The following is a 12,903-nucleotide window of genomic DNA, read 5'->3' on the forward strand; positions in this document are numbered from 1 at the left end:
GGGGTCGAAGACGGAGGGGAACACCTGTATTCAAACGTAACTATTAAATAACCTGTACACAAAACTTCAGTCTGTTACCCTGAAAGCACGAAGGCCGAGCCCCAGCACGGCCACACCGGCGCTGTCACCTCACCCCGAGGTGTCTGTAAGCCTCGACCCCCGCGGCCGGCCCGCTCGTGCCCCAGTGCCCGGCTCCCCCCCTCAGCCGCGCTCCAGGGCGGCCACGGCCCCGGGGCCCTATGAGCGTCCAGTCCCGGGCCTGAGGGTCCGCGGGGGCCGCCCCCAGCCGGGGTACTGCTCGCCGTGCCCGGCGAGAGTCCGAGAGCCAGCCGCCCTCTCCCCGCCGCCCTGCCCCCGGCGGAGAAACGCCCCCCGGCCCGGGTCCCGCCGCGGCTCGGCTCGGCTCGGCCCGGCCCGGCCCGCGGAGGCAGCAGCCGCCGGCTATCCCGGCGGTCACAGGTCGCGGCTGTCCTCCCGCTTGACGCCGTCCGCCGCCGCCTTCAGCTTCTTGTTCTGGTGGGTCTTGACGTGCTTGGCCAGGTGGTCGCTGCGCATGAAGCGCTTCCCGCACTCGGGGCAGACGAAGCGCTTCTCGCCCGTGTGAGTCCGCAGGTGCCGCTGCAGCTCGTCGGAGCGGGTGAAGCTCTTCCCGCAGAAGAGCCAGTTGCAGACGAAGGGCCGCTCGCCCGTGTGCCAGCGCAGGTGCGCCTTCAGGTGCGAGGTCTTGCCGTACACCTTGCCGCAGCCGGGGATGTGGCAGATGTGCTGCTTCTTCTTGCCCGGCTCCGCCTCAGGGGCGCTGCCCGCGGCCGACTGGCAGTTGGGGCAGCGGCAGCGGCGGCACCTCCTGGCCGTTGCCGCCAGGGGAGACTTGGTCTGCAGCAGGGCGGCGATCTGCGTCTGGTACTGAGCGAAGTCCGAGTGCCCCAGCACCAGGCTCCGCGGCAGCGCCGCCGCTGCGGGGAAGCGGTGGCCGCAGCCGCCCGGGGCGCTGGCCTGCTGGATGCTCCACCAGGGGATGTCCTCGGGCGGTGGGTTGGGCGACAGCTGCCGGCAGGGCTGGGCGGGCGGCAGCAGGTTGGAGTACCCGGGCGGCAGGGCGGCCTGGGCGGCGTAGGGGACGTAGGCGGGCGGGCAGCTGGACGGCAGGGCGGCCATGGAGGAGGGCAGCATCTTGACGGGGGAGAACTCGTAGGGATAGGAGGGGTCCGCCGGGGGGGTGAGGGGCAGTTCGTGAGAACCCCCGAAGGAGGGTTGCAGGTGGTTCTTCTGAGGGGTCAACCCCAAGCTGGGATGCGGTGGCGGCAGCCCTCCCGGGGAGTGCGCTGGCATCTCGCCGCTCCACGGGTGGAAGATCCTAGAGGGGGATCCCAGCGTCGGGTCGTAGGAGACCGGCAGGAAATCCGAGGGCGCTGCGCCCGGCTGCCCGATTCGGCTACAAGTAGCGGCCAGAAGAGCCAGGGGCGAGTGCTTGGCCAAGTCAGGGGAGGCGCTGGGGGTGCGGTCCTGCGCAGGAACGGGAGGGAGGGGAGAAGGGAAGGAGGGAAGAGAGCGCGTTACTTGCCGCCCGCAGACACCGGCCTGCGAGAAACTTCCCGCACCACTGCCCGTGCGCGGCTGGGGCCGGCCCGCCGCTCCCCGCACGGCCGGTAAACTTTCCCAAAACAATGCGCACCCAGAGGGCAGGACGTGCCCGGCCCCCCCGCTCCGCCCAGAGACCGGTCCCGCCTGCGGCCGGCGCTGCCGGCCCCGCCGCCGCTCCTTGGCCGGGGAAGCAGCCGCTGTGGGCAGGGAGGCAGCCCCCGCGCCCCCCACACCCCTTGCCACGGAGCACTGCCTGGAGTTACTGACGGGCTGCTAGCGGGAGAGGGAAGTTCCAAGCCCGAGAAGCCCGAGCCCGGCCTCCTACCACCGCGGGGTCCCCACCTACCTCTCCGGGCCGCCCGCCGGGAAGAGCCCCGGGAGGGAGGCGGCTGACGCCAGCTGCCCCCGCGCAATGTGGGTCACAACCGTGGGACTCGGCGCAGTTCGAGGAACACCGGGTGCGGGTACTGACCTGGAGGAAAGCCTGGAGGGAATCGTTCCGGAGGACTGCCACCGCGGCCATGGCTACTGCGCCCGGGGCGAAGGGAAGGCGCCGGGGCACTGCCGAGGCATGAGGACGCCAAGGGGAAGACGAGAAGCTGCCCAGTTTCCTTCTCTCTCCCCCTCTCTCTCCGTTTCCTTCTGATCTCTTCGCCTCCGTGCGCGTCCCACCCCCCCGCGCTGCGCGATCTCCGCGGACTGTCTGACTGCGCCAGGATCACCTCCAAGAATTTGATAAGGACTTTGCCGGGCCGCCAACCAGTCAGAGGGAAGATTTATGGCTTTGAAGTTTGCCGCTACCCAATCATCAAAGAATAGCGGCTCTTTCAGAAGCGAAAGCAAATCCTTTGAATCCACAAAGCTCCTATGGTGTGTTTGTTGGTCTGGATAAAAGAACTGATTATTAGGGGGGATGGGAAGGGAGGAGATAAAGGCGGGACAATTAATGAAGTAATCACTATGTGGGAAATGTATATACACAAATAATTGGATTTTCTTGATCAAAGGACCCCTTACCGCCTAGAGACCCTCGCGTTGGATGTGCAAGACACTGGATCCCCCCTCTTTTTTTTTTTTTTTTTTTTTTTTTGCAATTAAATTTGTGGCAGAGTCCTAAAGTGACAACGCGTCTTTGTTATCGCTCGAGGAATCTGCCTCCGGATTCCTCTGATAGTGTTTAAAGACTGAAGGTAACATAGCACATGGAGTTCACCTGGTCGGGACTGGTCGATCCCAGCCGTAAAACTTCCCTGGAGTAATTGTCGGTGGTTCCTCCCCGCTCCCTCCCTCCGCCCGCCCTTCCCCCGAGGCTGAGGGGTATGCCCTCGATTTGACTCGGCAAATAACCGCGCATTTTCTCCTCTGGTAGCTGAATTTGTTTCACTTCTCTCAGCCGGCATTGCCCCCTTGTTACCGGGAGCCCCCGCCTGGCGCGGGGCCAGGCCAGGCGCCCAGCCGGGCCCTGGGAGGAGCAGCGGGCTGCCACCAGCAGCAAGCGTTCTCTCAGACAGACACACCGACAAACCGGGCAGCCGGGAAACAGAAGGGAAAAGTTTCCTCTTCCCTAGCGGGAGCCGGGTGTAAGAGACATGATTTCTTTAAATGAAGACCGGAGTCTCTCTTGGCGGGCCTGCCGAGCCGGCCTGTTTTGCGCCGGCGGGAAGTGGAGATCGGGGTGGCTCCTTGGGAGCAGGAACGCTGCTATCGGGTCTCTGCCTCCCCTGCTCTCTCACCTCCTGCCCCAAAGACAAAGTCGGCCCCAAGAGCTTTGTTACTTCATCCCGCACCTTTCAGCCTCTGTCTATACATCTCTATACGCATGTGTGTCTGAAGGATCTAACCTGCCTTGCGTTCGACCATGTGTGAGGCTATTGACCCTCTAACCAGCACCAGGCACATCTGGGTCACAGCTTGCCGCCACCGTCGGCTGCTGAGCTCAGTGGGCTGCAGAGCTGGCGGGCCCCCTCGCATGTGCCGCCCAGCAAGGGGCAGGCGGGGCCCCGCGCCTCTCCGCGGGCCCGCTCAGCTCCGCGCTCCGCCGGGGGCCCTGGAAACGCGCTCCTCTCCTCCCCGCTTCCCCATCTGCTCCGAGGCCATCGCAAACGCCGGCCTGTTTGGCCAGGTACCAAACCAGGACGTTCATCTCCGTCTTGAGGAGGTGGGGGTACACTTTCGGGCAGATGCCGGCTGGCTCTGGTCCTCCGGAGCTGTTTGCACAGGTAACTCGATCCTCCCCGCAGTCGCTGGGTTCAATTGTATTCGCACCGCCACTGAAGTCTCTTTAAACGCCAGCACACAGAGATCTTTATCTGCCTTTCCTGTGGAAACAATCACTGTCCGCTCAAAGACTTTCAAGAGTTGTAGGGCTTGAATTAGATCGGTTTCTTTGAAGGGATTAAAGTGCCAAGTCCTCTCCCACGGCTCCATATTGAGTCCCGGGGAGAAATAAAACCTCGACCCCATGTAACACTACGCAGCAGCCATATCAAGCTCTTCCCATGTGCCAGGTAACCGCTTCACCAGGTTGGCAACAGGAAGACAAGGGTCCCGCATCCAGCGCTTTTACCACGCACTGATGCATCGAGGCAAGGTTCGCCGCTGCTGCAGGACCCCGCGGCCCGGCAGCAGCTCCCGCCGGGGCGTGAGGCTGCGGACGATAGGGCTCCCCATCCGCCTGCAGGGGTGCGGGGCTCAGGGGGTCCGACACCTCCATCCACCACACACGAACGCCTCCCAGCACCGCCGCTGAGCGATCCGCCGGGGGCTGCGCCGCGTCAACACGGGACATGGCGGCTAACGGGGAAGCACAGCGAGCCCCGGCCGACAGCGCGGCGGGCAGGACACGCACACAGGCACTGCCCCGCGCACCCCGCCCGCAGCCTCGGGTGCCCCCCGCTCACTGCCACGCTCCAGCCGCGCCCCTAGAGCCGCATCGGGGCAGGAGCGCACTTGCTGTCCCCTCGAGTCTAAGCTGTAGCTGGGGCAGCCGGAGCCGAGGGGGAGCCCACCGTGGGGAGCCCGACCCGCACCTCGGCTGCCCGGAGGAGCAATAACTCGCTAGACGACCGGAACGGCGGCGCTCGCGCTTGCGTTGTCCCTAAACCTCCGTATCCCCAAACTTATGTCAAACCCAGAGATATGCGAGATGCCCGATTTAACCCCTACCTCAATTTTTGTTAATTCGTTTTACCTAGTAATTGCTAGATGAATACTCAGAAAAATGTTTCTAAAGGAAATGAGAGGAGATAGGTAGATCAGGAGACACTGAACACCCCGAGGTTCCCTCCATTCTCTAAAGTACGGTATTTCCCCAGATATCTCGACGAACCAAAATGATTTGTCAAGTTGCAAAAAAGTTAGTGGAAAACTGGATAAGTTTCTATACAGCTGCCACACTACAAATGCCATAAATCTGCATCCAAGAAAGTACATTACCTAAAAATCGAGAATAAATTCTCATTTCTGGAAGAAACCAATGGGCTGAAAAATGAAGCGGTGCAGTCATAATTTTCTGTACAAATAATTAGTGTTCAAACTCGGAGCATTTCAGTCTCCTGAAATGTATTCTTAATGAAGTGATGTTCAGAGCTGTCATTAAAAATGCAGGGCTGGAAGATCAAAGTACAATATTTATTTTAGAAATTTGTTTCAGTTATCAGGAGATACAGGTATCAAGGCCAAGTGTCAATTCAGTTACACAAAGCACGATTTCCATGAGAAATGGGCTGCCGCTACGTGCTAGTGTAAAGCAAAGGGACACCAGAGCCGAGTTGCAGCGCGGGAGGAGGCGCGGGGCCGGGGGGCTGGGGGCTGCTCCCGGGGCCGCAGCCGGGCCAGGGCAGCTCGGAGAGCGGCGCTGAACAGCACAGCCCTGCGTGGGGCTTTGGCCCGCAGCCCAAGGGGCCGGTCCCCAGCGGCGGGGCTGCAGGGGCCGGAGCAGCTCTTGGGCCCGCCGGGGAGGCAGGGCAGCGCCGTGGGCAGCACGGCGGCCCGGAGGCAGAGCCGGAGCCTGAACTGCTCCAGCCACGGGGCTGAGGCGCAGGGGGCTCCCAGAGCCCCGCTGCCTCCAAGGGACCCTGCCTGCTATGGCGGGTGGCGAGACCCCTACCGCCCCCGGGGTCAGAGGGGCTCAGGCGGCACTGGGCTGCATGGCTGCTGTCGGTTTAACACAGCACGTGGAAATCACGAGTCACCATCACCGTTTCTTAGATAGGTGTCTTAAAAATCAGGATTTTTCAGATCCAGATATCCCAGAGTGGCTGTACCACCACGCAGGGCTCTGTGGACCTTGGTTTGAATGCAGGCAGCCTACCTGGAATAACAGCTGCTTGCATGCCAGTGGTGCCCTCCATGGTTTCTGCTGTGCCTCTGACTTCAGGGCCCCAAGTACCTCATCCTGGAGCCTACCCCACAACCCGTCCCAGTGGTGGCTCACAATGCCACAGCCAGGTCCTCTCATGACATTCACTTCTCCAAAGTCATTTGCAGTCATCTGCCTTGACCCGCCCCCCATAATCAAACTTTGATGGGCTCTGGCCACCTGCCTGTCCACAGCCCGGGGTTCCTGCACTGCTTTCCACTAAACACTGCTCTTTAGCAATTGTGACAAAGAATCATAGACAGGATCATTTTAAAGTGAACAGCTGCATTAACATTGAGCCAAACCTCCTAGTCAAGTTGTCCATCAGAGTGGCAAAATTTAAACCTGAAAAAGCTTTAATAAGCTTGCTCCAGGAGGCAGTGTCTTCACACCATCCCTCATTTTTTTCTGGTTTAAAGATGTACTAACAGAAACCACCCATCCACAACAGCAAGAAGTTTCACCAGAAGGTAAACTACCCTAGGTATATATAGCTTCAGGCACATGTGGATACACTGTCAATAGTTCTGAGTTATATGCCATTAATACTATTTTTATTTACTTCAGCATATTCACATTTTTACAGTAGACAACATGACTGGCATAAGATGAGGGATAACCAGTTCACAGAGTGTAATTTGAACAACAGTAGATGAAAATAAAAAACATTTAAAAGTGCTATGGTGTCACCTGCTTTTTTTCCTGTCCTTTAGGGAAAACCACAAAATTCTAGACAAGATTGGCACATGTTAGAGCATATTTAGGATTTAAAGGCTTGCCTCAACGTTTCCCAGTGTACGTGTAGATTTGACAAAGATTTATAGAGGATTTCCCAAACTTCTGAAAGCTGAGTTGCCCTTTATGAGAAGTAGAACAAGTTTCATGCCTCACAAAGTTTAATGCCTCACAAAACTGTTGTCAAAGTTTTAAATATCTTAATGTATTCATCTTCTGCTCCATCCTTGGCTGGCCCTTTGTGATTTTTCCTCCTGTCTTGGGGAACAATGGTGAACATTTCTGGATATACTTCCTTCCCTGGCTTCCATATTTAAAAAAAAGAATCAGACTCTTAATCATAACAATATTGAAAGTGTTATTCTTGGCTCTACTTGGAATGCCTGGGACACTTTTAGTTCAAGATGATAATTTCAAATTTTCTGGAAATGCTCTCTGCCTCTGGCGTACATGGCTGCATTTTCGACACAGCTCTAACAGCTAGAAATGGACTCCTACAAAACAGAATGCAAGCCAAGACTCTGGTGAGCAGCTGAAAAGGATCTGCTGTGTGCATCCCACTTGTTCTCTTCTTTGGGGAAACACTAGGTAAAAAAAGCCTCTGTATTTTTGATGGAATGCATTTGGGGAAGACTGGATGGGAACTTTTAATTTTATGACTACAGATACATACAGCTAATTTTTTTTTTTTTTACATTGCAGTTAGTATAGAATGAAAAAGTAATTAAATTGTTATTTACTTCCTCTTAACTACAGAGAGTATATTATCTAAAAATTTGTCTCATGATAATTAGTTTTAGTTACTTAGTATACTTATTGACAAATTAAACAGCTGTCTGTGTCTGTACTGTGTTAGAACTGGAAACAGCACAAAGTTTATCCAGAAAGATCATTGTTTAACCTACACATAAATACTGGATGATCACATGGCTGCCACATTGCTGTTGATTTGGCTGAGTGGATCAATCCAACACTGTAAAAATACACCTGTTATTTAACAAACTCATGCTGTAATTTTAGAACCTTTTGGTAGAGAAAACAGTAAGTATTTTCTAATGGCAGTATATTTCAATATTTCAAGAAGCACTTTTGAAATAACCCACTCTTCAAGGACTACTGAACAAGAACATATAAAAATGTCCATAATCTTTATTATAAAAGGCAAGTGCTCTACATAAACTCTTCAACAACTTCACTTTAGTTGGGGGGAAAAGCCCAGAGATATGAAGAAAAAGCCTAATAGTTGCATTTTGAGGATCAAAACACGGACACAGGTATGGTACATGACTGGCATTAAAGGTGTCTCAGGAAAGAGATTTTGTCTTTACCCTATGGGAGAGAATCTGAAAACCCTCTCTGTATAATGCTTTCAAGGTAGGTTTTTCCAGTTATGCATACATATTAGTGAAAGGCGGCCTATAAGCTATGACGTAAGTGAGTGCCCCCAGCAGGGGGAGAGTTTTTGAACAGCACCTAGAAAAATTAGATTTCTAAACTAAGGTGTTTTTTTTTTTTTTTTAATGCCAGTCTTATTGACTGCCACCAGAGGTTCAGGATCCCATGAAATATTGGGGAAAATTAAATTACAATTCTGAAATGAATTATCTCTCCCTAGCTGAACAGTGCTCTCATAGACTGGCAGAAAAGTCTTTTCAGGAAAGAGTGTACAGTATGTTTCTGTGTCATTTCATAAATTGATGCCTTAAGTGGAGCAGAATAATACATAAATAGTTAAATGCATAAATTACATTAACTACCCAAATATAAATTTCCCTCCTTCCAATTCTGAAAATTAAAATACCATCAATAAAATTATTTCAAACGTATTTCAAATACACAATATTTTTACTATGCTTTCCATCTTCATAGAACTATAAAAGGGTGAAGTCATTCTAACCATACTCTTACATGCTAGAGTCAGCTTCCTTCCCCTTCTTTACAAGGGGAATGACCCTTGCCATCCACACAACTGCTCCAGGTTTGAAAAGAGGAGCTCCTTGCCTCAGTTCTGCACATGGATTATGAGGCTGCTCCTCACCAAACACTTGAACATCTTACCCCAGCTCAGCTGAAACTCAGGAGTACTGGCTGAGGCGTGCACCTTCTGCTGGCTGGCTGGCCATGCCAATGAGAAAGCAAACAACCCTAATCTGGGAATAAATCACCTTTCACTTCAGTCTTCAATCAGCTCCTATTGCTCAGGGCCAAACAGCTTGACCAGCTGTTTGAGAACCCAGACAAGATGAGGAGAAAGGATATTCTCCTCAAAGACGAGTGTATCAGCACGGCCATGACTCATGAACCAGTCTAATGAACAGTATAATTTTTCTCACACTTCTGAAACCTCTGAGACAGAGGGAGAAAAAAGATAAGATCTTCAAATTGTTACATTTTTGGGCTTTTCTCCCTCAGTAAATCTTATGCTCCTATTTTCCTACTACATGAAGAAAACTCACATAATCTACTGGCATTGAGCTGACATAAACACATATTACACATGAAAGAAAGAAGAGTACATGGCAAAACACAGATACTGCAACAAAGTGGAAATTTATTAGTCTAAATTACCTCATTCTTATGCCTGGAAATAGGAATGAGACTATGATGCTGCAGTGCTAGCACTCCAATGCCTAAATGATACAGAAATCTGCAACTGAAAACCACTGACTGCTTCTTAGGAGGTCACACTAAACCACAAAGAACTATTTTCCAAATTTTTTGTCTTAAAAAGAAACTTGGAGAAAAATCCAAATGCCAAGTCATGCAATTTAATCTGTAATCAGACTAACTTTATAAAATACTGCCATTCTTATCAATGCACAATGGGGCTGAAAAATAATATTCTGTCAAGATTCTTACAGAAGGCACTGGAGTAGATGCCCAGAAAAACTGAATTGGGCTAATGATTTACTAATTTTTTCTACTTCCATTGCCACACATGCTAAGTGTACTTGGCACACGGAGTGATTCAAAAAGAAGCTGCTCTGTAATGCCAGTGATTCTCTTTAATGAGATACAGTTATCAGTTGATTTATGAATTTCTGCTGCCTGTTCTCATTAAGGGTAAGGTAATTTGCATTCTAGAAGTAAGACTGTTTACAAGAGAACACAGTAATCAAAATCCCTCTAAATAAAGTTTTAGAAATGTACACAGTGAAGCTAGAGGTAGTTCTAGGAATGTGCATAACTTTATCCACTAAACTATATTGCAAAGACTCAAGAGAAGGTGTTACATCTCCAGTTTTATCTAGTTTTCCAAATTAGTATAGCATTCATCTCAGGAATTTAATATGGAAAGAGACAAAATGAACTTTCTGCTTGAGCCTTCTGATACCCTGGTGACCTCCTCCTCCTGGGAGATCCTATGCTGTTAATTTAGATACCATATGCCTCACTGGTCATCAATTCAACTGCTGCTCTCTATGTTAGAGCCTTCACAGGATCCTGATCACACTGCCTATAAAACTAATAATTTCCTCTACCTACTGTTGCTCTACCAGTCAGACAAGCTCCAGCTGATCAGTATTTTCTTATAAATACTTAGAAATAGCACAATCTAGTCTGCTTTGTTCTTTCTTTTGGTATATGCTTCTGCACTATAATTCAGACACTATTTGCAGTGCTCCAAAGTAAAGCATCAACAACTGGAAGACAGCAGAGGAGGAATGTAGGAAAAACAGAGCTGCACAGACTCTGAACTAACACTGGTCAGATGTCTGAATGTAGCCCAGCATTTTGGCAGGGGTGAGAAGCAAAAGCCTAACCATCTAGGTGGAGAGAAAAGGTAACCTCCAAGCAGACAGCACATCAGTGCTGAGACTGACTAGAGAAGCTAAGAATGAGCATGGAATTACACATGTTAATACTGGTGACACTGATTATGAGAATACCAAGATGAATGGAGCAGCTCAGCCTGAGCAATTGATTGAAGCCGTTTTCATCTCTGTGGGGTGTTCTTCAACAGTTCGCTCTATGCAGCCATATACAGCCACCTCTGACATTCAACTCATACATACATTCAGCCTAGATAAGGGGTGGAAACTTTGTCTCCCCTTCCCTGCTCTCTCCTGCCACCCGGCAGAAAAGCAACTACACAGTTTCCCTTTCTTCTTTTTGTAAGCTGTCAACTTGCCAAGCTTACCAGTACAGGGTATGTAAGGATATACCAGCCAGGTGTGAGAGGAATATTCAGGATATTTTTCTGAGTAACAGGAGGGCAGCTGCCGAGCTGGGTGGAAACATAGAAATAGGATCAACAAGCAAAATCTTGTGACAGTCCTGTGTAAGAAGGCGGTCAAACTTCAGTGAACGTACTGGGAGGAGCTTTAGTCACTTTGAGCACATCATCTTTAAAGCATCTATCTTCACAACTCCTCTGTAAAGATGTACTATGTTATTATAGCTTTTTTATCAAAGGCAACACAGGGGATCACATCCCTTGTTCTATGTCATATATTAACTCTACTGAAGAGCAGGGAGTTGGACTGATGAGCAGAGGCACACAACTTGGGACCAAATAACACCATGTTGCAACTTATATCCCTTGCAAAATCCAAACTCTTTTCTATAGCACTCCCATCCCCCTGCCTTCACATCAGTCTCTTCGGACACTTGTACACTCTCTTAGCAACTTTGGAATTATGAGCAGTTGGTTAATCTTTCAGACAGAGTAAAACCCACATAAACTTGGACATGCAGAGAGGTAACAGTGAGACTGTGGAGGCAATGAAGAGACTAACATGCAGCCTATGGAAATAAAGCTGCATGAGCCAACACACCCACTACACCTGTATTTCTACTCTTCCTGGTGGACAGTGATGAGAGCATATGATAGGTAAAAACCAGAGCCCAGCACCTTTGCTTTACAAAGACAAAATACACATTAGGTGGGCTGTACTTAACAACCAGACATGCTTCTATAACTCTAACACTGAACATACTGAGCAGAAATAACTAGGTATTTGCTTACTTTAACAGCCCATCCTTTCTCTGCTTCAGCAAACTCCTCACTACAGGGTTATATCCAAGGCACTAGTTCCACTTGTCAATCATGAAAACAACCTCTCTCAGTGGTGATGACCTCCCCTGCAGACAGATCTGCAAGCTTTGCTCCTGAAGCAGCTTTGGGAATCAAGTAACGCTATCATCTGTATTTCCTTGATCCCACACGTGGGAGCAATTAGAAGAGCTAATTTTTCTCCACCTCAAGTAGACCCTTTTTCTATGCCAGTTTTCTCTCCCCCTCAGTAAGTGTTCCACCAACTTCTTCCAGTGAATCCTTGTACTACTGTATATGGTCAAACATAGTGATCCTTTGCAAACACATGAGGCACAAACTCACAACTATATTGCTGGATCAGCTAAGTTTTGGGACACTGCTTTTTGCCCTTACCATCAACTCATGTTTGGCTGGTTCCCTGTAACAGTCTTAGAGGCATTAGTTATGAGAGACGCAGCATGTTCACATAATAGAAGTCTGGAGAAAAGGAAAGGGAAATAGAAGTTTGGGCTATTTTTTGCTCTTGACCATTCAGAAGAATTTAGAGGATGTGGACAATTATTTATGTCTATCCCTTGTTCAGCACCCTTCCTTGATGTCCTAAATTCAATCCAGGTTTTGTTGTTGTCCTTTACCAATATATGCTGATATACAAAGAGCTAAATGAAGATCATAGGATATTGAGAAGAAGTTTGTATTCCTGCCTGTCAAGAGTGTATGTGCGCTGATGGTAAACACAAATTTCCAGCTACCGATTAATTATTTTGTCAAAACCAAAACCAGTGTGATCTTAATGAAAGTACCCAGGTTTAGTCTGGCTGAGCAGACAGATTATATATTTAATTGTAATGGGCGGTAAACATCTGAGATCTTTATAAATGGAGAAACTAATAGTATCTATATTTAGATATTTGAGAGAAGCAAGGGTTTTTACAAGACTGATCTGCAAAAATTGAAGTGATGTATTTTGATTGTTGAGTATTTTTCTGATCTCTTGCTCTGTTTAATTTGAAGGTGAAAAATATATGCTAGCAATATCCATCTCTGTGCAGTTTGTCTAAAAAAGCCAATAATTTTTTGCAATGTAATGAACCTCAGTAAAAGGAGAAAAGGAAGTTATTTTTAGACTACATCATTCTCATGATGAAGAAAAGAAAGAAAACAATCTCCTCAGATGAAAGATTACCACTATTTTTGCTTCATGCTTAAAAAAATGATGGAGAAA

At 49.8% G+C, this 12,903-nt stretch overlaps 1 protein-coding gene across 1 annotated transcript; it reads right to left on the minus strand.

The window, feature by feature from the left end:
- Positions 1 to 453: 453 nt before the first annotated feature.
- Positions 454 to 2,269, minus strand: SP5 (Sp5 transcription factor). Its single transcript, XM_059476321.1, has 2 exons — positions 2,057 to 2,269; positions 454 to 1,506 (listed from the first exon to the last, which is right to left on the minus strand). Exons 1-2 carry the CDS (start codon positions 2,105 to 2,107, stop codon positions 454 to 456), a joined length of 1,104 nt encoding a protein of 367 aa, XP_059332304.1. The 5' UTR covers positions 2,108 to 2,269.
- Positions 2,270 to 12,903: the final 10,634 nt, after the last annotated feature.

The sequence above is a fragment of the Ammospiza nelsoni genome, chromosome 7 (genome assembly GCF_027579445.1).
Source record: "Ammospiza nelsoni isolate bAmmNel1 chromosome 7, bAmmNel1.pri, whole genome shotgun sequence".
Taxonomy (NCBI): Eukaryota; Metazoa; Chordata; class Aves; order Passeriformes; family Passerellidae; genus Ammospiza; species Ammospiza nelsoni.

What these genes read in the sequence shown, in the direction of transcription:
- SP5 (XM_059476321.1), bottom strand. Translation starts at nt 2,107, where the DNA reads ATGGCCGCGGTGGCAGTCCTCCGGAACGATTCCCTCCAGGCTTTCCTC. An exon ending in CCCTCCAGGCTTTCCTCCAG is followed by an intron (nt 1,507 to 2,056) that starts GTCAGTACCCGC and finishes GTTCCTGCGCAG; the next exon opens with GACCGCACCCCCAGCGCCTC.